Source organism: Atractosteus spatula, chromosome 4, assembly GCF_055471065.1.
Source record: "Atractosteus spatula isolate fAtrSpa1 chromosome 4, fAtrSpa1.hap1, whole genome shotgun sequence".
NCBI classification, from domain to species: domain Eukaryota; kingdom Metazoa; phylum Chordata; class Actinopteri; order Semionotiformes; family Lepisosteidae; genus Atractosteus; species Atractosteus spatula.
This window is the reverse complement of record NC_142709.1, coordinates 14,057,295-14,083,053: the sequence shown is the minus strand read 5'-3', so window position 1 is coordinate 14,083,053 and position 25,759 is coordinate 14,057,295. Positions and strand designations below refer to the sequence as shown.

General features: G+C 41.6%; 1 protein-coding gene and 1 long non-coding RNA gene across 3 annotated transcripts; both read right to left on the bottom strand.

The window, feature by feature from the left end:
• Window positions 1-1,499: 1,499 nt before the first annotated feature.
• On the bottom strand, window positions 1,500-24,352 carry LOC148835875 (uncharacterized). 2 transcript variants are annotated; one of them, XM_088914999.1, is made up of 12 exons: window positions 24,285-24,352; window positions 20,466-20,615; window positions 19,737-19,870; window positions 12,236-12,310; window positions 11,792-11,866; window positions 10,976-11,080; window positions 8,413-8,773; window positions 6,233-6,436; window positions 5,362-5,483; window positions 4,341-4,572; window positions 2,448-2,651; window positions 1,500-1,941 (listed from the first exon to the last, which is right to left on the bottom strand). In XM_088914999.1, the coding sequence occupies exons 1-12, from the start codon at window positions 24,295-24,297 to the stop codon at window positions 1,808-1,810; spliced, it is 1,809 nt and encodes a 602-aa protein (XP_088771125.1). In that variant the 5' UTR covers window positions 24,298-24,352; the 3' UTR covers window positions 1,500-1,807. The 2 variants fall into 2 exon arrangements, with proteins under 2 accessions (XP_088771125.1, XP_088771124.1); XM_088914998.1 differs by having other exon boundaries at window positions 24,239-24,319.
• On the bottom strand, window positions 14,269-19,637 carry LOC148835876 (uncharacterized). The gene is made up of 3 exons (XR_016091017.1): window positions 18,190-19,637; window positions 16,830-16,886; window positions 14,269-16,468 (listed from the first exon to the last, which is right to left on the bottom strand). It is a non-coding gene; the product is annotated as an uncharacterized LOC148835876 (long non-coding RNA).
• Window positions 24,353-25,759: the final 1,407 nt, after the last annotated feature.

The following is a 25,759-nucleotide window of genomic DNA, read 5'->3' as shown; positions in this document are numbered from 1 at the left end:
ATGTGAACAGTTTTAACTATGAGGACACTCACACGTATTCTTAAACAAGAACAAGTGTGCCCTGGAATGGATTCCACTGCTCAAAACTTTAAAAGTCAGATAATGTTAATGTAGGTGTTATATAATTGTGCTATCGCATCATCGCATAAAGTACGCGAGAACGTGGAGCACGGCTCCAGCAGGTTTCTAATCGTCTATATCGTAATTACGAGATAATCTGATATCGAGATAATCTGTAATTACGAGTTAACTAAGGCTTTCCTTTCCTTGGTGGCAGCAATGCACTTCTGTATTTTTGCACTCAGTAAAATAGGAAACATTGACCTCCATAATGTATAAAACATTACATGCTTGTTTTACAACTTACTATTTTTCCAATAACATAAAAGAAGTAAAACAAATGTTTTGAAAGCTGTGAACAATTCGTTTAAACTAAGGTTGTAAGCATAGAAAAGGTACTTTACTAATGTAACAATTAACAAATGTTGCACATGGTCATAATTTGTACTAAAATCTTATCATTACTAAAATAACACGAGGTGGGCTATTTATCTAGCTAGTGAATAAAATTGCATAGAAATCCCAAAGCTCAAGGTGGGATTAACAACATTTCCTGAATAAGTCTTTCACCATGAGGATTCAAGCTCATTTACACATGCACAAATACAAAATACTGTATGTAAGCAGATGATCATGTACAAACACCTCCCGCGCCTCCTCCTCATCTTACTGTCCACACCGCTGTGAAGCGACAAAGTTTGAAGCCCCTTTTTCTTATTCTTCTGTTGCTCATGTGATGCTCAGGTTGTGAAATGGTTATTATTTACCAGGGTTACACCTTTTAGAAATTATTGCATGAAACAGTCAAAGGAATTCCTAAGTAGCTCATTAAATTTCTCTGTCAAGTATAGAAGTGGAGTGAATAACTGAGGAGAGATAAGTACATGCACTGAATGTCAGCCAAATGAATCGCCTGCTGGCACAAGTAAAGTCTGCAAGCTAACAAGTCAGTATGCCCAAGGAGAGGCAGGAAAACAGATGATCAAAGGGTGTTTCTGATGGTTTACTCTAGTTAATTACTGTAACTTCATGGCAAATCTTTATACTCATAATAGAGGATAACGGCTATAGAACACAGCATAAATACAGGAAAGAAGTTAGGAAGAAGAAACAAGAGAGAAAGTAGACACAGAGGGAGTCTTACCATCACCCTCCTCCTCCTCCAAGCTTGTGACATGGAAGAGGACCTTGTTTTGATCAGTCTCGGAGTCCAAATTCTGGTTAAGTAATCGGAACATTATTATAGAGAGCCAGCAGTCTTATTTATTTACATTTCCTGTAGAGTGGAACCCTCAGACTAGAAACATTCTTGGTGTGATGATCCATTTCTTTGGATCCAGGTTATTCTCTTTTCGCTTGTTTAGGTGTTGCACAAAGGGTAGAATTCTAGGCTTCTGGTTCTGCAGGACATAGGCCTCTGAAACGCATAGACATGTGTAACGCTCTGGGTTGTGTAGTTATGTTTATTATTATTGTTAATAAATGTTTGTTTTATCCAGCTTTGACTCTAATTCATCACAAGATTTGTTTTGGAGAAAGCCAAGTACTGTACATACAGTATGTGCCTCACATTTGACCTAACAATCAGTCTATTTCCTGACCCTGCTAGGTTGTAACAATATGGATCCCAGGGCCCCAGATTTCACAATGGAACCTGAGCTGTGTGAAACCTGCTGGAGCCGCGCTGAGACGAGCCATGTGGTCCCAGGGCCTTGCCAGGCTATAGGTACAGTAGCGTTCAGAAGCTCTATTTGACCATCTTGCCCTTTTTCAGTTCGTGCCTGAATTTGCGGATGGTGCTGTTAATGGCGCCCACGCAAGCCTTCCAGTCCTGTCCGTCCTCCTCCAAAAGAAACCAGGGATACTGCTCTTTAAGGTGCTCTGTGGAGAGGAGAAGGAACAGATTGCACCACCCAAAGGCAACTTTTAAACCTTTAATAATTCTTACATCGGGCTGTTTCATGGTGTATTGCTACTATCTAAATATTACCTGCTGCATTTTCAGGTCATAATCAGAAGCAAGTAAAAAAATCATTTTGACTTCACCCCAAAGGATCCCAATGTGCTTGACTACAAAATAGGAAGGCACTCACTTTATCTACTACTGAGTGATATGCGGCAGCTGTGATATGCCAGCAGCCCTGCTAACTACACAGCAGATAACCAATTACTTCACCAACTGAAAAACTTTAGGAAGGAAAGGAATTTAGCCTGGACACAGGAAACTACAGTATACAGTTGCTACGCATCAGAGTTTTGTTCAGCCTGAGTAGTAGTTGTTGTAGCAATAATATGGACTGTATTAAGAAGTTGTTTTGACTGTTAGAAAGGTCTACAGTGTTCTTTGGAACAACAACAAAACAACTGACACAAAATGGAGCTTTTACCTCTGAGTGCGCTGATCCTGTTCCTGTCCAGAGCCAGAATTCCACGCTCCCTGTTGCCATAAACATTGCTCTTCACCAGCAAGTCGTAGGGAAACAGGTACTTGATGAGAAAGCGAGCCGCCAGCTCGGGCCTGGTCCTCAGCCGAGCCGTCAGCAGCGCGTACTGTGGCACCATGACTTGCCGCGAGGGATCCCCAAGGAACTCTGTCGGCATGACAGAACATGCTGTTATGCCCTGGAAACTATCCTGTGAGGAGGGTTTGTGTGCCTTGAAAAGTCTGACCTTGAGAACAGTAAGTGTTCTTAAGTAAGAGCACCACCCTCAGGACCTGAACCTTCGAGTGTAAAGACTTTGCTTGGGGGCTTCAGAAAACAAGGTCTTCATAGCTACTGGCCAATTGTTTCCTCTCGGTCCACCTTCTGATAGACCTTGATATTTTTCAAATGTAGGTTTCTTTGGTGCTTGGAAGTGTGGATAAGCAAGGCCATGACTTTGCTAGACTTACATCGAATCCTTCATTTTGTCTTCCTGACTACAATGGTATACGCGCATGCTGAACAAAGCTGGCAGGACAAATTGTTTAACATTTTATTATTTTCGTCAAACAATGTTCTATGTTCTATGACCTGAATAAAAGGGAACACGAGTGATTCAAGTTTGAATGTTGGAACGTGTAACAGAACCTGGGGAAAAAGAAAAGCACATGCATGGCGCTTCGTTTGAAGGAATCATTTGAGGAAAACAAACATTTGTAATAGACTGGTGGACTCGCTCGATCGCCAGTTTCTCTTAAGACCTTCAAAAACCCACTGAATGAAGTGGGTCCTCATCTACATGCAAAAAACTCTGCAGTCCTTTGGATGAATAGCCCTAAAAAAACTGCAAGGACCTACAGGTACTTCCTGAGTTATATAAGGGTTAAATAACACACGAGTTCATGAAAGTCATAACACACTCTTATCTGGATAATGATAACATAGACTGTTATAATTGTCATTATTACATAAAAATGCTAATTACTACAGTATTAAATACTGTAGCATTCCAGCCCCCAGTGATGTTACTGCTGGGAGCGTTCTTTAATGTTACACTCTCGCTCGATAAAAAGAGGTCTGGTAGACACCAGTCTTTTACCACATGGGGTGTAAGAGAATTCGCTCACAACCCGTTTCAGTGATTAGAGCACACCCGTTTCCTATTTAGATCTATAAACCCCTGTAAATTTGCAACCCTAATGTCCTGCTTCTGCTGCTCCATTCACCGACACACTCTATAACGAAAGAACAGGATGACTGGTACAGTGATAATAAAACTGTAATTTCAACAAGAAGAACTGTTAAAAGAAATCTGTTACATAAAACTCAACATACCTCAATTCCTAGTGATGGCTTGCGTTTTACATCACTAGAAATCTTTTCCACTATGACTAAAAGCGTAACACTGAAAACACAGTGGGAAAATTATTCCAGGAAACACACATGCAAGAGAACATACGCCCACAGGGCAGTGTGGAACAAGACTTGCTCGCAACTTTTAATGGAGAGTTGCGTTTACATTGGGAAGTACCTGAATCAGCTCTTTTTAATTGACTAGAAACAAGATCTGAAAAAGGTCAAGGAAAACATTTTCATTTCAGTCAAGAACCAGTGACTTCTAACTTCAACTCTGTATTGTATTGTGTATCTGTGCTTTTCTTTTTCAATAAGAAAATCTGAAATGCTCTAAGGGTTGTTGAATTTTTCATTCTTTTACATTTCCTACTCCTTTTAAACTTTTAAGCTCCTAAGATCTCATGCACTCTGTTTTTGCATATTCATTCTGTTAAGGGGCTGATTTTCACAGTGACTTCTTTGATATCCAGTATCAAACACACTGCTGTGAAACAAACTTACCCAGAGTTTCCTCAGACTCCGTCTTGTCCTTCTTCTGGTTCAGCCTTGAGCTGCTGTCCAATGCCCTCTGATGCACCTGAGAGGTGCTGGATTTGCAAGAAATGGACGGGCTGCCTCCCTCACTGTCAGACTCCAGCTCCACGTCGATCTCTGCTGTTTCTTCCAAAGCAGGTGCCTGCCTCTCGTCTTTGTCGGGGGGTCCTTCTTTGAACTTTTCATTTTGTCGTTTATGCTTTGAAGAACAGCAGACTCGTGTGAGGAGGAATAAAACTGGATGCATTTTTGAGCGGTTTTCTAAAGGAGTTCACAACGAAACTCCATGGGTGTTTCTCCATGGGTGTTTCATGGATGGGGGACAGCAGCCAAGCTCAATTTGCCTCAGCAGTCCTAAATGATAATAATCCCTGTCATCTATCCATTCTAACTGTTTTATCCAATACAGGGTTGAAGGGGAGACGGAGCCTATCCTGGCAAGCAATGGGCGTCAGGCAGGGACAACAGTCCAGCACAGGTCACACACAGACACAGACACGCACACTCACACCAGGGCCAGTTCTCCCAGAAGCTAATTAACCTACCAGTACCTCTCTTGACTGTGGTAGGAAACCGGGGCGCCCGGAGGAAACCCACAAGAACATAGGAAGAACATACAAATTCCACGCAATTAGCACCCCAGAAATTGAACCCAGGGCTCCAGCTATCTGAGGAAGCCACACTAGCCACTCGATTCCTGACATTACTTCCTCATTATAAAAAAACTCTACAGTAGATACTATACATAAGCCTTTTCACATCCATCTTTCACATGTTTTTATTGTATGAGAATTATTTTAGGGCACATAAAAGCTACACTTACTATATGCTTCATAATAATTATTTTGATTATTATTATACTTTTTAGTATTTTTTTCCCTGACAAATTATGTTAATGGTAGTTTTTGGTAAAAGGACAAATGGAACAGCTGAATTCCTTTTAACTTCTTAACCAGGAATACTGACCTTTATCGAAGGGTTTACTCACCTTGTTTTTCTTAGCTTCAAAGCGAAGGTATCTTGCTGTCGAGTTCATGATGGAAATGCAGGCTCTCCAATCTCTACCGTTTTCTCTCAGGTCGTATCGTGTGAACTTTTTTGAAAGCCACTCTGGTAAAGTAATGAGAATCCCAAAGAATTAGGCAAACAACGTGGCAGACATCTTCTTCACTGACAGGTGAAACAATAGTGATTCGACATGAATGGAAAACTTCAAATGGGCTATATTATACACATTTCATACATCTTCCAACCACTTTCTCCAATTCAGGGTCCCAGGGGAGCAGGAGCCTATCCCAGCAAGCAACGGGTGTAAGGCAGGGTACAACTGGGATGGGGTGCCAGCCTCTCACAGGGCACACACAAACACAGACGTGCGCGCACACACACACACTCACACCAGGGCCACTTTTTCCAGAGGCCAATTAACCCACCAGTGCATCTCTGGGAGGAAACTGAAGCACCTGGAGAAAAACCCACACAAACATGGTGAGAACATAGCACCCCAGGTCTGGAATCGAACCCAGGCCACAAGCGCAGCAATGCTAACCACTGCGCCACCCTGTCTCCCACTATAGACATTCTTTGCAGACTGTTATTTTGCACTGTTCTATGGATTTTTACTCCCAACAGTTCTGAAGTGGCAAGCAGAGAAGGCAAAGATATTAAAATCAAAGGTAGTTAATTGAGGGAGTACATGGGAAATGATTCCAAAAATTAAATCATCCCCAGAAATAAGAATTCTGTCTGGGTTTTTTTTTTTGTGCAATATTATCCACACGTCCCTTTCAGAGGACTTCGTTCACATAGGCGGGGCATAGGATTCCCCGTCTAAGAAGGAGAAGTCTGACGGGGCCAACCTCTCATCGCAGCGATTTTGTTGGGGTCGAGCTTCTTCAGGCCTCTCACCGAGTCCCCCATGATGTTGCTGGAGGTGAGGGTTTCCACGGAGAACAGGCCGCGCAGAAGGAAGCGCACCATGTTCCTCGGGTTCTTCTTGTTGGACACTTTCTGCAACACACTGCTGGGGATCCTCACCTGCCTCCGGGGGTCTCCAATCAGCTCTGCCAGCCGTGAAATGGTGCAAAAACACGACAGTTCACTGTAACTTAAAACATCCCAAAGGCACCTTGTACAATGCAGATTTCTTAAGCTTTCTGCACAAATTCAAGACCGCCAAAGGAGATTTTCCACTTCACCACTGCGCTGTTGTGAAAGAAAAGGTCTGAAGCATTTTTGATACATACTTGGGAGATCTAAAAAAAGAGACTAATAGTTTAAATAACAGCATGTTTTAAATAGTTTTGCTGCTTCTTTCCAATTTTTCTATTGTTTCAGTAGTTTGCCACTTTTGTTGATGCTGATATTTTAGCAGCTCATTGCAACTCAAGACCTAAGAACTAAGAGTGGGTAATTATTTATCCAGATAGTACAACAAAGATCAAAGGACGTTACCTGTATTCGCTTTTGCAAGTTAATTTATTCATGTTGTATTTTATTACTTTACTGTAAAGCTAAATATTTAATTTCCATCCTTCGCAAAGACAACAGGAATTTATAGAAAGCACTCTCCTTGTAAATTTACAATGGCATCAGCTACAGTACTTTGCAGCTGATCCTGTCACATCTCAGAAGGTACTCAAGGCAGGGCTTGGGCAGTTTGTGGACCAGTAGGTGGCGCTCTTTCCTTTGGGCCCACATTTTCAAACCAATGCACCAGTATGGTGACTGGAAACATCGTGTTGCAGGAGATGCTGATCTTTGGAAGAGATGTGAAAGTTTTGTGAAAGTACAATAGGTGACTTACAGTAAACCTGCTAGTTTGTCACACGTCAACTCTGTACAATCTAGGCTTCCTACAGTTCAGTTAATTCAGTTGGTGAACAACTTCTCACGTATCCGCCTGATCTGAGGTGTAACAGGGACGTTGGTGCTGAGAAGGTTTTTGGGGTGAAAAGGTCAATACAAAAAATGCAATTAAATTACGGTAATTTCTTTTGTCTATCCATTATGAGCAGCAGAATTATATCTGTTCAAAATATTGACTTAAAATACAAATGCATCAGTGGTAACATACTGCCAGTTGGTTTGGTAAATGCTGCTTCACTGCAAATCTGTTATGGCGAGGTCCCTGAATGACAAGTTCAGCTCCAAGCGCAGGTTAATGGAGGAGCCTCTGGAGTCTTTGGAAAAGCTGGGAGGGAGTGAGGCTATACATGAGGGATGAAGGAGTCAGCGCTGCAGGCTGACTGAAAGGGTGAGTGGAGACAAGTGACTAATGAGCAGGAGAAAGGCTGTCTTATCTGCAGCGCAGAGGCTGGCTGGGAAAAAGAACTGTCCGGATAAGGCAAAGGAAAGAAGAGGAGAAGGGCATTTGCCAGACGAGAGCCTTAAATAGCCTGCTCAATTGCCTGATTGATTTTGGGATTGACCACCTGATTGAAACACAGGCGGTATTGGAGAAATGCGTCCAGATTAAGCTTGCATGGGGCCAGAAGGAGGCTGAGGGCTCGGGCAAACGTCCCTTATCACAATAAATAAATTTTGAAAGATTCCATTCTAGCAATGATGGCATAATATGTCCCAAGAAACAAGCTACGAAAAGACAGTAAAGCTGTCCAATAAGGCATGTCATATGTAGTCTAGGGTTGCAAGCATTTTAATAGGGATACGTCACCACCACCTATATTTTTTTATTTTAGAGAACACAACACAAACATAAGCCAGGAGCCCAGAAATGGCCTACAGGGGAAATAAAAGCACCTACTGTAGCAGAACATTACCCAGCCAACCCTTGCTTCTTTCTGAAAGAACACCTGCGAATGAAGGCAACCAAGTGTGATCTGAGGGTGTCACCCAGCCTCTTAAGCTACTGTATATTTTAAAGCTGCATGGAGCCCCTCCAGTAAAACTGAGCTGTCTCAAGACGGTCTGACCCGGCTCACATTCCCTTGTAGAGGGTGAACAATCTGACGCCTGTCCAATTCTGCCTCACAATGACAGGAAGAGCTGAGCATGAAGGCCGCCGTTAAGGAGCTACCTGTTTTGGTGTTGGGGGGGCCCCCGGAAGGAGTCTTGCGGCTGCCTTTGGCTCCGGTGTTCTCCGCGGCTGGGGGGGCGTTCTTCAGACTCCCCGTGGCCCTGCGGGTGGAGGGTGTGCCCTGCGCGGAGACAGTAGACTGGGCCGGCCGGCTCTGCTGTCCTTGCTGATGGAGCAGTGGGGGGGGGCTGGGGACCCTGGGGGCTGGAGAGAGTGGGGGGGGCTTCTTCCCTTCCCCTTGAGGCGGTGGGGAAGGGGAACACACCGGCATGAGCTGGGGCATCGGCAGACTGCCGTCTGACACCGGAGAGGTCTCTGTCCTGACCTGAGGGTGTCCATTGCTAGCAGGCAGCTGTGGCTTCTGGAATACCAAACAAAATGCGAACACAGGATTCTTAATTCTCCTGTACCACTTATTGCTGCTCACCACACCATTTATTTAGGCAGCAGTGTGGAGTAGTATCTAGGGTTCTGGACTCCTAACTGGAAGGCTGTGGGTTCATATTCCAGATGGAGCACTGTTGTGGTACCATTGGGCAAAGTACCTTCACTCAAACTGTTTTAGTAAAATATCCATGAGAATGAGCACATGTGTAAGTGTACCAGAAAGGCATATTATTACACTTAGAATTACGTGTTATTAAAGGTTATTAATAATCTTTCTGTTGCTTTGGCAAAGCAGCTTGGACCTCTGTGTAAAATCAGAGAAATACAGTAAGTCCACAGACCAGGATGGCGTAGAGCTGGGTTCATCCTGAAACACCCTAAGGATGTATGGCACAGGTGGGCTCCAAGGTCACTGTCCATCACCCAAAAGACACGCCAATGAGGGATCGTCGGGAGGGTACCAGGATTATATGCCAGCAGCCATATCACCCTGCAATTCACAACTGGCAACCCACTGAAGCTAAGCAGGTGTGAGCTGGGTCAGTACCTGGATGGGTGACCTCCTGGGAAAAACTAAGGCTGCTGCTGGAAGAGGTGTTAGTGGGGCCAGCAAGGGGTACTCCACCCTGCGGTCTGTGTAGGTCCTAATGCCCCAGTATAGTGACGGAGACACTATACTGTAAAAAGGTGCCGCCCGGGTCCTGACTCTCTGTGGTCATTAAAAATTCCAGGGCGTTTCTTGAAAAGAGTAAGGGTGTAATCCCGACATGCTGGCTTAAATGTCCCATTGGCCCTTACCAATCATGGCCTCCTAATAATCCCCATCTATGAATTGGCTTCATTACTCTGCTCTCCTCCCCACTGATAGCTGATGTGCGGTGAGCGTTCTGGCGCACTATGGCTGCCATCGCATCATCCAAGTGGGGCTGCACATTGTTGATGGTGGAGGGGAGTCCCCATTAACTGTAAAATGCTTTGAGTGGAGTGTCCAGAAAAGCGCTATATAAGTGTAAGCAATTATTAATTATTGTTATTATAACATCCTAAATTAATCCTCAACTGGAATGTCATACCTTAAAAGCTAGAACCCAGTTCATTTTCATTGATTAACTCACTGGCACAACTCTTCACCTGACCTGGCATTCTGACTTTTCCATCCAAGTGACTGCAAGCAGCCTGGGTCAGGATTTAAACTTTCCAATATGCTGGGCCAAGAGTGTGGGTCAGTAAGTACAGAATTCTGCCCAAGATATTCTTTCCACCGTAGAAGAAATATTGTGTTCACGAACCCACTGTTTGCCTGATCAATGAAATTAAGACAGTTTAACTCTTTTCTGTTGACATTATGAATATCCAAGTATATTCAGTAAAATCTATAGCTGCGGTCACCATTGCACTAGTAGTCAGACCCAAGACGACTGTCCTCAGACTGCTTAAAGACAGAAGAGCAGTGATGCTAACTTCTGGCGGAGCTGTCCTCAGCGATGCTAGGCAAAGCTATCTCTCGCTCTCTTATCTCTATCATAGAGCAAGCAGCTGCCAGACTGCGGACCAACCTAGTCCAACTCTGTCTTTCGAGCAGAGAACTCTTCAAGAATGTTTGGCCAACAGGTTTTGAGTATCAAACTTTATTCACATTTCAATTCTCAAGAGCTGAACTATTGATCCAAACGTTTGATTGTTTAGTTCACAATAGTAAATATGTATTCATATGTGAGAATATAAATATGATTTAACTACATGAGACTGATAAACACATTCTATTAAATTTGTTGTTTTGTTATGCATCTTTTGGTGTTATATCAATAAATTACATACTGTATATTAATAATCTGTCTGAGACTGTTAGATTAATTCCTAACAGTCGTCAAAGTACTCTTGCAATTTATTATTCCAATTTATAATTGTTCCAGTAAATTAAAACCCTCACATCACTACATAAATCACTTTGGATGAAAGTGTCAGACAGATTAACTAATGACTAAAATAATAATATATTGCACCTCAAAAATGCTGAATTCAAATTTTTTTGAATACCTGGCTCAGAAGGTCTTATTTTCAGGAGGTTTCAAGAGGTTAATTAATTCATTAAGTTAGAACAATGAAAAAAATAATTCAATGGTAAGCATTTAGGAAAAAAAATTACCAGGAAAGATCCCTTAATGCGTAACTTTACCTGTCGAAAGAGCACTGGATTCAAATCGACTGCCGACACATTCATCACCTTTGCTTGCAGCTGGTCAAATTTCTGATCAAGTTTCTGAATAGCCTCATACATAATCTGGAAGAAATGAAAGTGAACATCAGAAAACTAAGAATCATTTCAGAGGTGAAAGGTTAAAAAAATTTTCTGTTTCAGCAAAATGCCAGCTGCAACATTTCAGTATCTGCTGCTGAGAAGACGAGGTGCAGACACAAAGAATGCTTGTTTTAAGAATCCCAAAGAATTATTTTGTGTAGAAGGCCAATTATAACTACCTGCTTGAAGAAAACACTGATATAGCTTAGTTACATAGATATCTTCCTTTGTATTCCTTATCAAGTAAGTGTATAAAAGGTCAGCTGTAACTTTTCTTGTTGGAACCATCTTCCTGATTGCAAGGAGGGTGCTTCCCTTTGGCCAAATACACAATAAACTCCTCTTCTGCTCAGAAAAAAGGTCTCCAGTGGATTTTTACTCTACAGAGGTAACAATATAGAACTGTTTATTTCTGCTATTGATCAACAACATCCAAAACATGAAACAATGGACAAACCAAAATAGCTCAGGGGCATACCCGCACAATTAATAAGAATGTTCTAAATTGCGCAAGCTCCTTTTAAGGAAATAAACACAACGTTTTTACAAAAAACTGAAAATACGAAAACCCCAAAATCGACAGCATACAAAAAAGCATGGGCGATACTTCCTGTGCCTGCTGTCTTTGAGCTAAATGAAAATTAAAGAATACTGGCGTAAAGGGAAAACGTTTCACTCTGGCGAGCGAATTACCTGGCAGTAGCTGAGTATCTCTCCCAGGGTTCTTTGTTGATCGATGCTGTATAAATCTTCAGAAACTGCATGTTCCTGGTGAGTAAGAACAGGGCACTGAGACTCTTTGAAAATCAAAGAGGGTTTTGCTCTGCTATACACTATTGGAACCTAAGCATGTAATTGTACAACTATCTATATTATAACGTTACAGATTACCAACCTAAAAAAATCACCAGTGAAAAGCTGAGACACTAGTGCCTTCACCAGCAGTGGATGTCCTCAGCTGTCACTACACCATCATAAGGTAGAACATGATATTTATTTTAAAACTGAAGATGAGATTAAACAGACCAACAAGAACCACCGAGTAAATGCCCAAGCATAGCAAGTATTTCCCCATACAACAGATTTGCCTGTGAGACAAGTTCCCGGGCCCCAAGATGGGAAGAATTGCATACTCACATCGTACTGAGGCTGGCATTCATAAAGGACATTAGAAACTTCTTCTCCCTCTGACTCTTCATTGCATTCTGTCACCTAGAAAAACATACTGAAATGTCTTGAATGAAAAAATAAACAATACAGTATAAGCATCGCAGCCTGAAAAAAGCACTTTGATAAACCACTCTGTCCAGCAGTCTGAAAAGGAAACAGCAAAAGGGTTCAACTGATTTTTACACATACAAGATGCAGTGATATGCAGAGGACTGAAAATAAAGATTCAGACACTAGGACCACGACTCTGTGGCCTAGACCACAGGCATATGAGCACGAACGCTGAAAGGCAATAACACAAAAACGACTTTGCATAAGGCAACATTTCAACAGGACAAAGTTACATAATTTAGGAAATCAAAACTTTACGATCAATATTTAAAAAAAAAAACCCACAGAACCTCCATTACTGTCTGTATCCCCCTCTTCACTGACATGACACAGTTATTGATCACTGTAATTGAGCTGCCAAATGTTAATAGGCTTTTGAGATGTTGGCTTTCTCCACCAGGACCCTCTTACCTCCATAATCAAGTCCACACTTGGGAGACAACAGCTGTCCATTACATTTGACGTGAAAAACAAAACAACGGACTGGGTGAGAAAAGCCTGTGGTCTTAACGGGGTTCATGTCCACTGATTGGCAGGTTGTGACACAGTGCTGATGCCCGGCGCACTCCTTTCAGTATCTGGGGAGGTGTAAGCTGAGACTCAGTCTTTCTGTTCATTCGCAATGGCAGGAGCAGGGAGTCAGAAGTTGCATTAGGAGAACCTTGTGACCTTGTGACATCGGGCAATTCAATTCAATCTGGAGAATACTGTCTGGGACTAATGCCACACATCACCTTGCCTAGACCAGGACTGCCATCTTAGCCTGTAAGCTTGTTGGCATTATGAAAATGGTGGAAGGAAAAAATATTAACCAGAGTCATATCTTGCCAGTGCAAAGCATACTGTAGCTTCAGAATAACCAGAACTGAAAATCTTATACTTCTATAGATATCATGAGGATGTAAGAAAGACACAGATCCACACTGCTCTATACTACAGAAATGCATTTAGGTGATTACTGTATATACACTTGGCAGCAGGGATGGCACTGACCTAATGACACACAGTATGCTGGGTTTGTGACAGACATAACACTTTTGCATTTATTTATTTTCCAGTTTTGTCCCGACCACAAAAACTTTTTGCCAGTTTTGCCATGTTTGCAGTATCAGTTAAATGCTCTATTGCAAACTCCAAGTGGGAATATGTAGGTTTCCTTCTGTGCCATACACAGGGCAGCTTTGTGGAGTGACCAGGATATTGCGGACTTTTCCCACCTCAACCACTGATCTCTGTAACTCTTTGAAGTCACTGCTGATCTCACTGTTGCGTGCCTTATCAGTTTCCTCCAGACGGCTCTTCTGTTAGGTGGGACAGCTTGATCAGGGCAGTGTTTGGGCAAATTCCACTTCTTAGTGATGGTCTTCACCATGCTCAAAGAGATATTACATTTAAAAAAAATATTTTTAGACCTTTCTTCTAATCTGTGCCTTACAATCTTTGCTCAAAACTTATTATATGTCCGAGGGACTTTACAGAGATAGATGTATTGATTCTGAGATCATGTCAACCACTATAACTCCACACAAACAGGTGGAACTCGGCAAAATGAGTGGCTTATTAACATCATTTGAACATTTACGCAATTATGACATTTTCCATTTTTTCATGTTATTTATTTCCTTTTTTTACCTTCAATGTGTGGAGTTCTTTTTTATATGACATTAGTTGTTACTTCAGAGTGTCATGACTGCAAGCTTTAAAGCAATAAAATGCTAACTGAAATGGACTAAATACTTCTGCAAGCGCAGTGTATATACAGTAGTTCAGGTGGGTAGCTGCGTCAGCATGCGTAGGCTGCAAATGAACAAGTAGTAGGTTTATTCCTTGCTGAAAAGAAAAGAAAGAAAACAGAACGTTTCGGCCGTGGAGCCTTCTTCAGGTGTGAGCAATAGATCTGTTACTTATCAGTGGGGACTGGGAAGGTTGGCAAAAGTGATGATAACATAGATGGAGGAAAGTACTGACATATCTGAGACAAAAACCTGCTTCTGACCTAAAACTGACCTTTTAACAGGACAACAAGTTAAAGCTGACTTGGAGCTTCTCTTGTAGGCAAAGTTACGAGAATAAGAAAAGTGAACTTTCTTCAAGTAACATGATACAGCTTGAGCAAATATGCCAAGAAGAATGGGCAGGAACTCCCCCAAGCCAGTGTGCAACGTTGGTAGAGGTTTTACCCTAAAAGACTTAGTTGCCTTGGTACAGCTTGCCTGTCTTTGGTTGGTATAGGCTAGCTTGCAGCTATACTTGCTACCAAAAGTGCTTCCACCAAATACTGAGTTCACAAGTCTGTATACTTAAGCAATAACCAGTTTCAATTCCTTCTCAATAGTTTTTCCTTACATTCGCTGTAACTTATCTTTCTTCTAGATGTCTTCAGTTTCTGAATGGGATTTTAAGTTTCAAAGAAAATGTGTACGTATCATTTTGTAATATTAACATGGGAAGCATTTTGTAACACGGGAAGCAATAGGAAGAGTACGAATCCTTTTGCAAGGCGCTACACTCTTGGTGAACTGCAGCTCAGCAGGAGCAGATATTCATTATGGTCATCGTTTATTATCTATTATCCCAAATACAATTACACCGATTCATTGAAGGTATTACTAATCATATGCATGAATACAGAAAACCCTCATAGCAATTAATGTACAACATGCTAGCAAAGATGACAGTGAAAGGGTTGCGATTGCATTTCTTCTGAAGGAAAACCCGAGGACATAAAAAGTATAAGAACAATGGCACTACAGCTCTGTTTGGTTACCATGACTAAACTGGTATTAATAGCAAATAGTAATAAACATGTTACTGACTTTGCTTTCTTGGAATACTAAACACAAAGTTCACTGATTTGGATTTTTTCTTTTATGATTCTGCAGCATCTTTGTCTTCCTTTCCTGAGAGTGTTCACGAACAACTCCTTACCAGCCTGATGCATCTACTCACTGAGGGAGGAACCCTGTTCCAATGCTCCATGGGAATAATGTAAATAGGAACACAAACACTACACAAGATCCAGTTTTGAACCATCCTGGCAGGGCCATCTCACACTGAGCTATCAGGAATGATTGGGGGTAGCACTGCTCTACAGGGCACATGGTTGTTGGACATCACATGTATACGCCCGTCTCATGATTACATGTTACCCTGCAAGACGCAGGCATCATCAGAATAGTTTACTTGTTGTCAAACAAGCTTTAAAACATCACACAAGATGATGTAAATAAACAGTCTGAAGAAGAGCCTGGAAATGGAACTTGAAAGTATATGGTGAACTCCCAACGTATACCACATAACTATAGGATATTCTGTATTTATAATTCAATATTTCGTTGTCAGTCCATTTCATGAATGACACGATGATGACCATGAAGAAGAAATCCTTTTACTTGTTTTTGCAAAGGCCTCAAAATACTAAATCTGCACATTCATCTGGCAAATCAAGAGAGGTGGCCTTTATTTACCCTGATGAAACTACCAAATCAACTGACTCCTAGATTGGATCTTGTACAAGGTATGGGAGGCACTGAGTTAGGTGGTAGGTTGCTTTGCTCTTGCCTCCTAAACGTTCAGACTGGTTGTGTTGTCATTGTCATTAGCTGCCGCCAGTGCCTCTAGAGCAGAATTCCCAGGGTGAATGAGTGTAATGGCTGCAGCAGGGACAAGTGCCTGGGCCTGGGCTCCAGCCAGATTCTGTATGACTTTTACAAGGCAAGAACGGCTGGCATCTAATCTGCCCCACAAACAGCCCATGGCTGTGTTCACTTCTCCAGGTCCCGCTAAATGTCTGTGAGGCAGGTGACTATACAGATCGCAAAAGGTCAGATTCCACTGCTCTCTTCATTCCTGCTAAAATAAAGACATTGGCTTTTGGGGAAACACGTTTCCCATCTGCTCTCTCACTCTGCGATGAAGACTCCTTGGGGCTGGCTGGTGGCAATGTGGCCGTACAGTTCTCCTGGTTAGGAAGTCTCTGAAGGGAGCGATCTGTCCCCCTGCTGATCCCTCGGGTACCCAGCATTAAACTGGATTTCATCTGGTAACAAAGGCTTAGATCCTGGGGGTCTTCTTTTATTTTATTTCCCACTGAGGAAGAGGAGAGTACTGCAGTTCAGTACACAGCTTTACACAACATCCAACCACCATACTTAATGAGCTCCTCTCCTAAGCAATGTTAGAAAATTTAAAATATTAAGTTACCACTCAGCTTTCATTGGTATCAGTATTTTTGCCCCCTCCATAACTTAATGTCTTGAAATGCTTAAGAATTACAAAAATGTCAGAAGTCTTAAGTTGTCTTTTCCTACATTTACTTCATTTTAGCAAAGCTGTACTGCTGAAAAGAGTCCTGAGTACCATCATACATAACTGCCTTCTCTTTTTCTGATACCCGTTTCATTGTCTGGGAGATGTTTCTATAAATGATCATTTTATAAGGGGTACTCACTTTCCAGCAGAGACAGGGTTGGCATCTTGAGGCCCAAAGAGAAGGAACTTGGAATGTCTGAAAAACAAGAAAGGGAATCCCTGAAGAACCATCTCTGCCTTTCCACTGCAAGGGAATCACTTGAATTAATCTTATCCCTTTCCTAGTAATGCACTTTTTAACTTTAATGAATGGCTATTCAGAAGGATCTGCAGAGGGAAAATGACATTAAAGAAATAATATTCATTCTAAAATGAATTCCTACAGTCTATTAGCAAAACATTTCTCTAGTCCATTCCATCAGTAGAGAAACAGTTGAGTTTTTCCTTCTTACTGACTTCACACAGACGAGCAAGGATTGAAAAAGCATGGAGAGATTAGCATTATCTTCTCAAGAACACCACTGACCTTTCTTATTAATCTATTTAATACTGATCAGATAGCATGGTTGTGCCACATATACTGTAGCCAGGGGCACATGTGTAAGTCACACAACTGTATTTTGCGTGCCAGGGCTGTCATCAGGTTTGAGCTTTTGAGAACTCCTGACTTCTGTTTGAAAGAAAGACAGTCATGAGGACAGTGTTTTCCACATAACTTAGTACTGGCAGCCAATGGTGGGGGGGAGTAGTTTCTGTTAAAACAGAATAGTTGTAAAGAGCAGATGAAATTTCTGTTATGATAATGTCTCCACATTACTCTTGCATTTCTGAATTTGAACAAATTTCAAGTTGTCTCTCCCAAACTGAGGTTTCTGAGGAAACCTATAATGACAAACAGCTACGTGTTCAGGGATTATCAAAAATAATGAAATGAGAATATTTGTCCTGCCTTAAAAAAAGAGGTTGAAGCAAAACAATTTCACAACACAAGGGAAAAAACACAAATGTATAAGACCCTGGTTTAATAATTGACTGTTATTTTCATTTTAATAAAGCCTCTTTGAGGACTTTTTCTTCTCGTATTTCATCTGCAACTTTACTGTTTGCAAAGGCTAACTTAATGCTCGTCCAGGTATGTATAATAACACAAATGAGAAATGCTGTTATGAAAAACTTGATGAATTTATAAATATACCATGCAGTTCAGATTTGTAATACACACATACAGTATGTGCTAACACTAAACATAATATATTTTTCACACAAAAACTGGTTGACACAAGTCTTCATACATTAAATGCAACAATTTCCTTGAACTACACATACGGCACACTGTCATACCCTTTTGCTTTTGGAGGGCGCCATCTTCTGTTGCAGTGTTTCAACCTTGTGCAGCACACTTAAGGTTCCTAAAGCCATTAAAAGTTCTACACCACTAAAAACTGCTGGTCCTGTGGCACACGACGGCTTCCAAGTAGGACACAAAACTCGCCACTCACCTTTTAGAGAATGGAGCTGCGTCTGTAGCCTCTCTTCTCAAACCCTGGGCCACTCAGTCATCACGAAAAGGACGCTCTCCTCCTCCGCCTGTTTGTCGGGACCCCTTGCCATCGTTTTTGGTTGCTTCGCCGTGCCATTTGTTTCGTCCTCACGGCGCTCCGCTGGCTCCGTGCGCAACCTGCGCTGCAGGTCGTTCCGGCACCCCTGGCCGTCCCACGCGTCTCTGCGGAGGCCGACAGGGGTCCTCCTCCCAGCTTGAATCCTCTCCGCCTCACCGAGAAGCAGCTCCGCTCCCTCTCTTCTGACTTCTTCTGCGGACGACTTCATGTGCGTCAGGCTGGCCGGTGCTGCCCGGCTGGAATTCCCTGGGACTCCTGGGATGTCACTCAGATCCCCTTTCCCAGGTAAGGAAGATGTACACAACACCCAGCCTCCATTTATTTATCCACACACCCATGCTGCTGGTGTAAATCGCGCTAGAATCGGGTCCTACTAAGAAATGCAATTGGCTTTTCCAAACTCGTAACGTAACACTGGGTATGTTTTAATAACATTTTAATTCCTGTTACACCTTGAAGCAGAGTGTACACTCTTTTTTCAAGCAGAAGGCTGCAGTCAGCTTTCAGAACCTGAACTGAAAGAAAAGAAGGGCACAAAAACCTGAAATAAACCAAATAAGTTGACTGGCTTGGCAAACAATTGAGGGCTTTTTTTAAACAGGAAGTATTTGAGTACCAACAGTTAAATCTTTGAGCCAAGTTCCAAAACTACATAAGAAAGGTTTACGTTTAGCCCACCTAGTCTATTTAGTCGTTAGTAGTTGATTGGCCCAAGATCTCATACAACTCTTTCATGAAAGAAACCTGAGTATCAGCTTCCACAGCATGGTCTGTCTGTTCATTTGTCAGAGCCTTTAAGGATTTTAAACACTAGTACCAGGTCCCCTCGTAGTCGTGTCCATTCGAGACCAAAAATGTTCAGTTCCTTGAGTCATTGTCAGTGTAGGAATATATTTTCTATAATGTGGTGACCAACACTGTATACAATATTCTAAATGAGGTCTTACCAGTTTGTCACTCATTTTTGACACATCCTGTGATTTAAATTCTATGCTTTTATCTATATATCCTACTGTTTTGTGTGCTGTTTCAATTGGTGGAGAACACGTAAGCAATGTGTGAACACAAACTCCTAAGTCTTTAACATAAATAGCCTCTTCACGCTCAGCATTCCCCATTTTGAATTACACATTTTTACTACATGCATTCAATACTTCCATATTCAATAAACCATGCTAACTATATCATCCTCACTTGACAATAAAAGATAGGACACAATACACTACTCAAGGTGAAATAACTCCATTGATACTATACAGAATGGGCAAAAGGATATTCTAATTTATACAGGGAGTAAAAAACTGCTAACATACAATGAATGAATGCTGTGTTATGTTATTGACATAGTTTTGCTTGTGAACGAGACGCTCTGCTCGAGAAAGCAGAGAATGAGATATCAAAAGGAAGTCTTTCGCCATTTTCCATACCGTGATGCCCGTTTGTGAACCAGACTCTCTCCTCCTTTTAGCTTTGGGGCTGTAGCATTCCTTCTCAGCTCCAGGACTACTAAACTGGGTTTTTGTATTTGATAGGGTCTCTCCCGGATCAGTCAGCAGATCTCCTGTTACACACAGAAACAGTGGAGGGAAACAAGGAAGTCATCTACAGCAGTGATTCCCTAACTAGTCTCAGAGATCCCCATGTCTGCTGGTTTTTGCTGCTACTACTATGTTAATCACTGGTACTGATGCCTGTTATTAATGTGCTTGCGTGCTTAAACGTTTAACTGTTTCTGCATTCAGTCATTGGTTCACAAATAGATGCATTACAGCCCAACAACATCAGCATAAATAACTTTATGCAGTTCTTTGATTTGTACATTAAGAGTTTAACGAAATCTTGTTTTCTGTTTAAGCAGCTCTTTCTAGGTGATACGTTTATGATGAACATGCACAAGTGGGAGTGATCATTTATTAAACAATCTCATTGTTTATTCTTCCACAGAGAAAAATGTCAAACGCTAACAGCTAACAAATATGAAAATTAAATTATTTTACTTCAGGACACAAGACGTACCTGTGAACAACTGATGTTCTGTTTTAACAAATTCAACAGTAGGCACATCAATGGAGAAGCAAACACCTGACACATCACAGATACCGTTATTTAATACGTACAAAATGTCACTTGATGTCATTCCATCACTTAGTGCTTACCATAAACCATCTGGACACAGTAAGGTTTAGAGCAATCAAGTGGAGCAGCGATCGCATCCTGACTGCTTTCTGGAGCTCCACGGCTCTGTGGATCTGCAACCAAGACCTGCTCATACTCTTCTTCATCTTTGATTTTCACTGGAAAAAGATCTACACAAACAGAAGACAATGTACATAATGAAAAATACATAAAAAACAGGGATTGTTTCTGGCTTTCTTCTTAAAGGCCAATAATGTCACACCCATGTGGATAAGCCCACTTAAATAGGTGGATGTCCTACAACAACCAAAGATCCAAAGTCTTTAAGACTTTTTGCACATATTGTATGATAAAAAAAACTCCCTATCTACAGTATAGTGGGGTTTCTGGCCTTTAATTGCTCTAGCATGTCACCCTGGGTAGGTGCTGCACTTAATTGGTAGATGAAGTGAGTCCCCTCTTACCTGTACAATGTTGTGAGATTATTTGAAATGAAAGTACCAAACATATGCAAGTGTTCTTATTCTTATGACTACTTAATATTTAATACCTTATCCCACTCATGTGCCAAGTTCATACCATCGGAATACAGCATATTGTTAATGGGCCAGTGGGAGCAAAGTTTGAGTTTTGTGTTTGCTTTCCCATCAAGATCTATTCAGCAAGCTTAAAACAGGCACAGTGTTGAGGTGTGGGACTGACCCTAGGTAGGCTGCACAGGGGGTCTATCTGTGATTTATTAAGGCTAATAAACTTTGTGGTAAATCTCCAGAACCATAATAGAGGACAAACATTCAACAGTGATAGCACAGCATAAGGAATAAGCAAGACAGGGAAGGAAGCAAGAGGAAAGAAAGATAGAGAGAAGACAGAGAGAGAGAAGAAGGAACATCATCCACATGTTCCCTTCCTTAAAGACTGTCATGTAAAAGGACCTTGTTCTGATCAGTTATAGAGATCAGATTCTGGCTAAATAATCAGAATATCGACATAGAGTGACTGCTGACTCATTTATTTGAGGAAATTCTGATGTTCAATATTTTGAAATCTTCAGACTAAAAATGTTCTCTTGAAGTCTGGTGAGACTTATATCATAGGGAAATGGACTCCCATCACTTCTGAGCATCCATGTTGTAGGGAGTAAGAATTACTTTTGTTTGAGAGCCATCGATTAGGATTAGGATGTTATTGTTAATAAATATGTCTTATCCAAGTTTGATTTATTACTCTACCACCAGAGCTGTGCTGGAGAATAAAAAAAAACTCATTTTGTTAACACTTAGGTTATTTCCTGAGCTTGCTATTTTGGAACAATATGTTTGTGGTGTTTTGCACTCGAAGCATTTTTATTTTCATCCTTTGGATGCTGTACTAAAAATATCATGGCTGGGTCCGAAATCACTATTTCTGGCAGCTGAACAGCTTAAAATGTGAGAAAGCCCAGCCCAGATGAAAGTTCTTCCCCAGTTTTATATAAGCCCATAGGAAACACAAAAAAAATACTCAGTGCAAGTTGTTGTACTTAAAGATATTAGAAAATCAAAGTCCAATTAACAAATGTAGTGCTCTTGTCCCACACAAATTTTTACTTTGCGAAACTTGTTGTATGAGTAGCTTTTATAGGCTAATTATTCTTGGTGATGTTTATGTTTATTGTAATTTTTTGGCATCTCATCACTTGTTCAAGCGAAAAACAATCCAATGCAAAGTTAGGCCCCAAGTATGTTTATCTGGTTAAACAAAGGTTATAAAACAGGTATTCTGTGAACTTTCGCAGGTAAAACTAGAAACACATAACAAAATGGGATAGCGATATGTAACATGCTGCAAATGTTACATTCTCTTCACATTCTTATGAAATCTTAACTATTACATGGAGTGTGTAGTAAAAGTTCGGGAGGGATGACAAGAGCCATGTTCAATCAGACTCTGCTGTCAGTAATTAGCAATAACTCCTGACACCATTTCCTCTCCTAAAACACTATAAATACTGTACATGATCCCCTTCTCTACCTCAAAAACTTCTTCTTGCATCTCCACCTCTGCAGCTAGCACCCCTTGGTCACCCCTCACTCTGTATGAGGGTCCCAGCCTCCTCTTCCTTTGGCCAGGAGGTTAGCCCTCAGCCATACTGGTTAAGCCAAATTTTCACTAATCCTTTCAATACACTTAGTTCTTGGGTGTTGTTATTCCTAGTGAAAGACAGTTATGAGGTGACAGTTTAGCATTGTAATACAAGAACAGGAATACAAATATCATGCTTTCCCCAAAACAAGATGCACTACAACTTTTCAAGAGCAAGATAAGGTTTAAAATCTCACTTTAAACTCCAGTTTAAACTTTAAACCTTCACAAGGTAACCAGGAGAACTCGGAAAGTATGATGTACTTGCCAATACTGCTTACTACAACTACATTAAGAGTAATAGAAGGAAACGAAAACATCTCTGAAAATCAAGTAAAACTTCACGCTTTTGTGAAAAAGGTCCACCCCTACTTCACCCAAATTAGAAAAAAAAGAGGGAGATAAGTGCACCACCAAAACCAGTGAAGTATTTGTGGTCCTGTCTCAGCTGTTTCAATGGGGGTAGATGGAATACCCTTTTACTTTTCAAGACCTTGTGTTATATACGGTATAAAAAACGTACACCTTGCAACTTTAAACATTGCTCAGTCACCGTTTCCATTATACTTGTTTGGCGTTAACGTACATTAAAAACAATATTTCATCATTTAAAGTCAATTTAATCGTGCCTTTAAACTAATCGTAGACGTTAATTAATGTTTTCACGCCCCGGGAACGTGAAAGTTTTTTTTTTATTTATTGCAGCAACGACTATATATATATAATTCACACAAGAGTCCATATGACATCATCAAAGGAGCTGAGTATAAGGCGTTCTCCCTCATCTGCAGGGGTCAGCTGAGGCCAGGACAGCGGCTCCAGCCCCGGTGACGCCACGAAACAAAAGGCACGCGCTTAGACGTGCAAGTATCAAGAATTCTCCGTCATTAATATCACAAGGCAATCCATACAAAGAAAAGTCGGGAAGCTTTTCTGTACTGGCCTTGAGGAGTGACTGATTTGTACCTTACTTTTTTTTTAAAAAAACGTAACGTTTGGAAGTTATTCGCCTCCCAAAACAGAGTCTTTCCCGTCAAGACTTCAGTTCACAACGTTTCATTTTAAGCTACCGAGCATTTTTCTTTATCAGCAACGGTGTAGCAAAGCACACAATGTGTTGCGATGACATACTTCGGTGTCAATGTTTATTTGTGCCACCCCGACCAACAATTTAATACTTGGGAGGAAAAATATTATGAGCTGAACGGAGAAGCAAACCCCCTGTGTTTCACCTTACACAGAAATATAGATGACGATTTTATTTGTACTGCCAATTCTACGCGGCAATAAAATTCAACAGTATACAAATCTACAAATCCCGTTGTTTTTTTACAGCATTCCTCTGAACGCCTCTGGGTTTCTAATATCAATGCAACGCTCGGGCGGTGAGATCAGTCTCCACATACGGTAACACACAAAGCTGCAGCAATGCTCGATAATGACCCTTAGGACAATTGCCGAAAAGGTTTTGTCTAGCCCCACTACCGAGGCTGCGCTGGGAACGCCAACTCCCATCTGTCACCCAATCACAACAGGACGTCGCCGAAGCTAACACAGATTCCCAACGCTTTCGGCTCAGCAAAATGGCACACACACACACACACGGCCAATGAACGGATGTTCTGTGCCCCAAAAATAAAACTACGCGAAGAATCAGTGTTTCATTTACCGCGGAACGCCAGCCACATTCTTGTTATTGTTGTAAACGCTCATACCGTACGAGCACATCGCCGTCGCTCCTTTATCCTTGTGTTCTCCACTCCCTGCACGAATCGAGCTGTTTCCGTTCGCCCGGGCTAAGCCACTCCCGTTCCGTGCGCCTGCTCTGAAGCTGCCCGGAGCGCCTTTGCGGCGAGAGACAGCAGCGGAAGCAGCCGCAGCCGCAGCAGAACGGCTCTTCACGGCAGGATCAGTAAAGATGAACAGAGGCGTTTCACGCTAATGCAACCCCCCCGTTCCCCGAGCCCACCTTAGCGCCAAGGAAATTAATAAAATGTCCGAAGGCATCTTTGCCTCGTCAGGTTATTTTCTAGAGACTATGTGAGGAAAGGAAAAAAAAACGTGTAGTATTTCGAGAATAATCCAAAATCCGTATCAACCCGTGATTCTGGAAGACACAGGGAACACGAAAGGGGGGAGGGCGTTCAGCCAGCTCTCCTCCAGCACTATGTGAAGGACAAAAACGTGAAGGTTCTTGGTTATTATTACCATTACTAAGCGTTCAGTCTGCTCGCTACAAAGTTCATTTATTTTACATGATAAATCTATAATATTTTTTTTGCCAGAATCCCACCCGAGAATTTCAAAATTAAAATCAAGCGCTACGACTGAGGGCTCTTACTGAATATGAAGAACAATGACAAGTGGCGACTCTCTTCATTTGCAGGATTTGACGTTTCTTAAAAGAGTCTGTAACCACGTTATCGTTAGTCTATCAAAATGATAGGTTACGATTATGATCATCATTCTCGTTATTGTTTTTCTCAGGGTAGGTAAATTAAGACCGGTGCTGATATCCTTAGGGACTGATTATTTTTTTGTTTTAGTAGGGATATTGAAACATCCACATATCCGTCTTAATCTTTTTCCATTCCTAGTCACGATTGTACGGGACAGGGGTCCCAGATCCACAGTCTATGAAATTAATTTGGCATGTTAAAGATTTCTAAGGCATTTACAACCAGTTACTTAAGAGAGGCACATGATATACAAAGTATACAGAAGTTGGACTCCGGGAACGTGAAAAATCCTTTAATTATCCATTCTAGTAATATGCAAATTAAATAGCTGAGAGATTTGAGTGGAAACACAGCCAATGGACGCTGCAACCTTCAGCAAATTCAGTTTAATGCATCTTTTTTTTTTTAAGGCAGACCCCTGGGGAAACGCGTTGTCCTGTCCACGGATCTCCCTGTTCACTGGTTCTTGTTTCATTCGTCTCGGGGATGCAGTGCTATGACTTGTAAAAATTCGTCTGGCCATTATGTTAAAGCAGCAGCAGTAGAACGTCTTGGAAAAAGGCGAAGGTCCGTCAGTTCATCGGGGGCAAGCGCTCCCTTATTTACATAGGAATCATAGTGGCACGGCATTAGAGTCTCAAGTGAAAAGACGGAGGGCTGCACTGAGTAATGTGACGTGTTTAATAAGGCAAAAATTCGGGGCATTTGATGGTACTGTTATAAATCCTGGC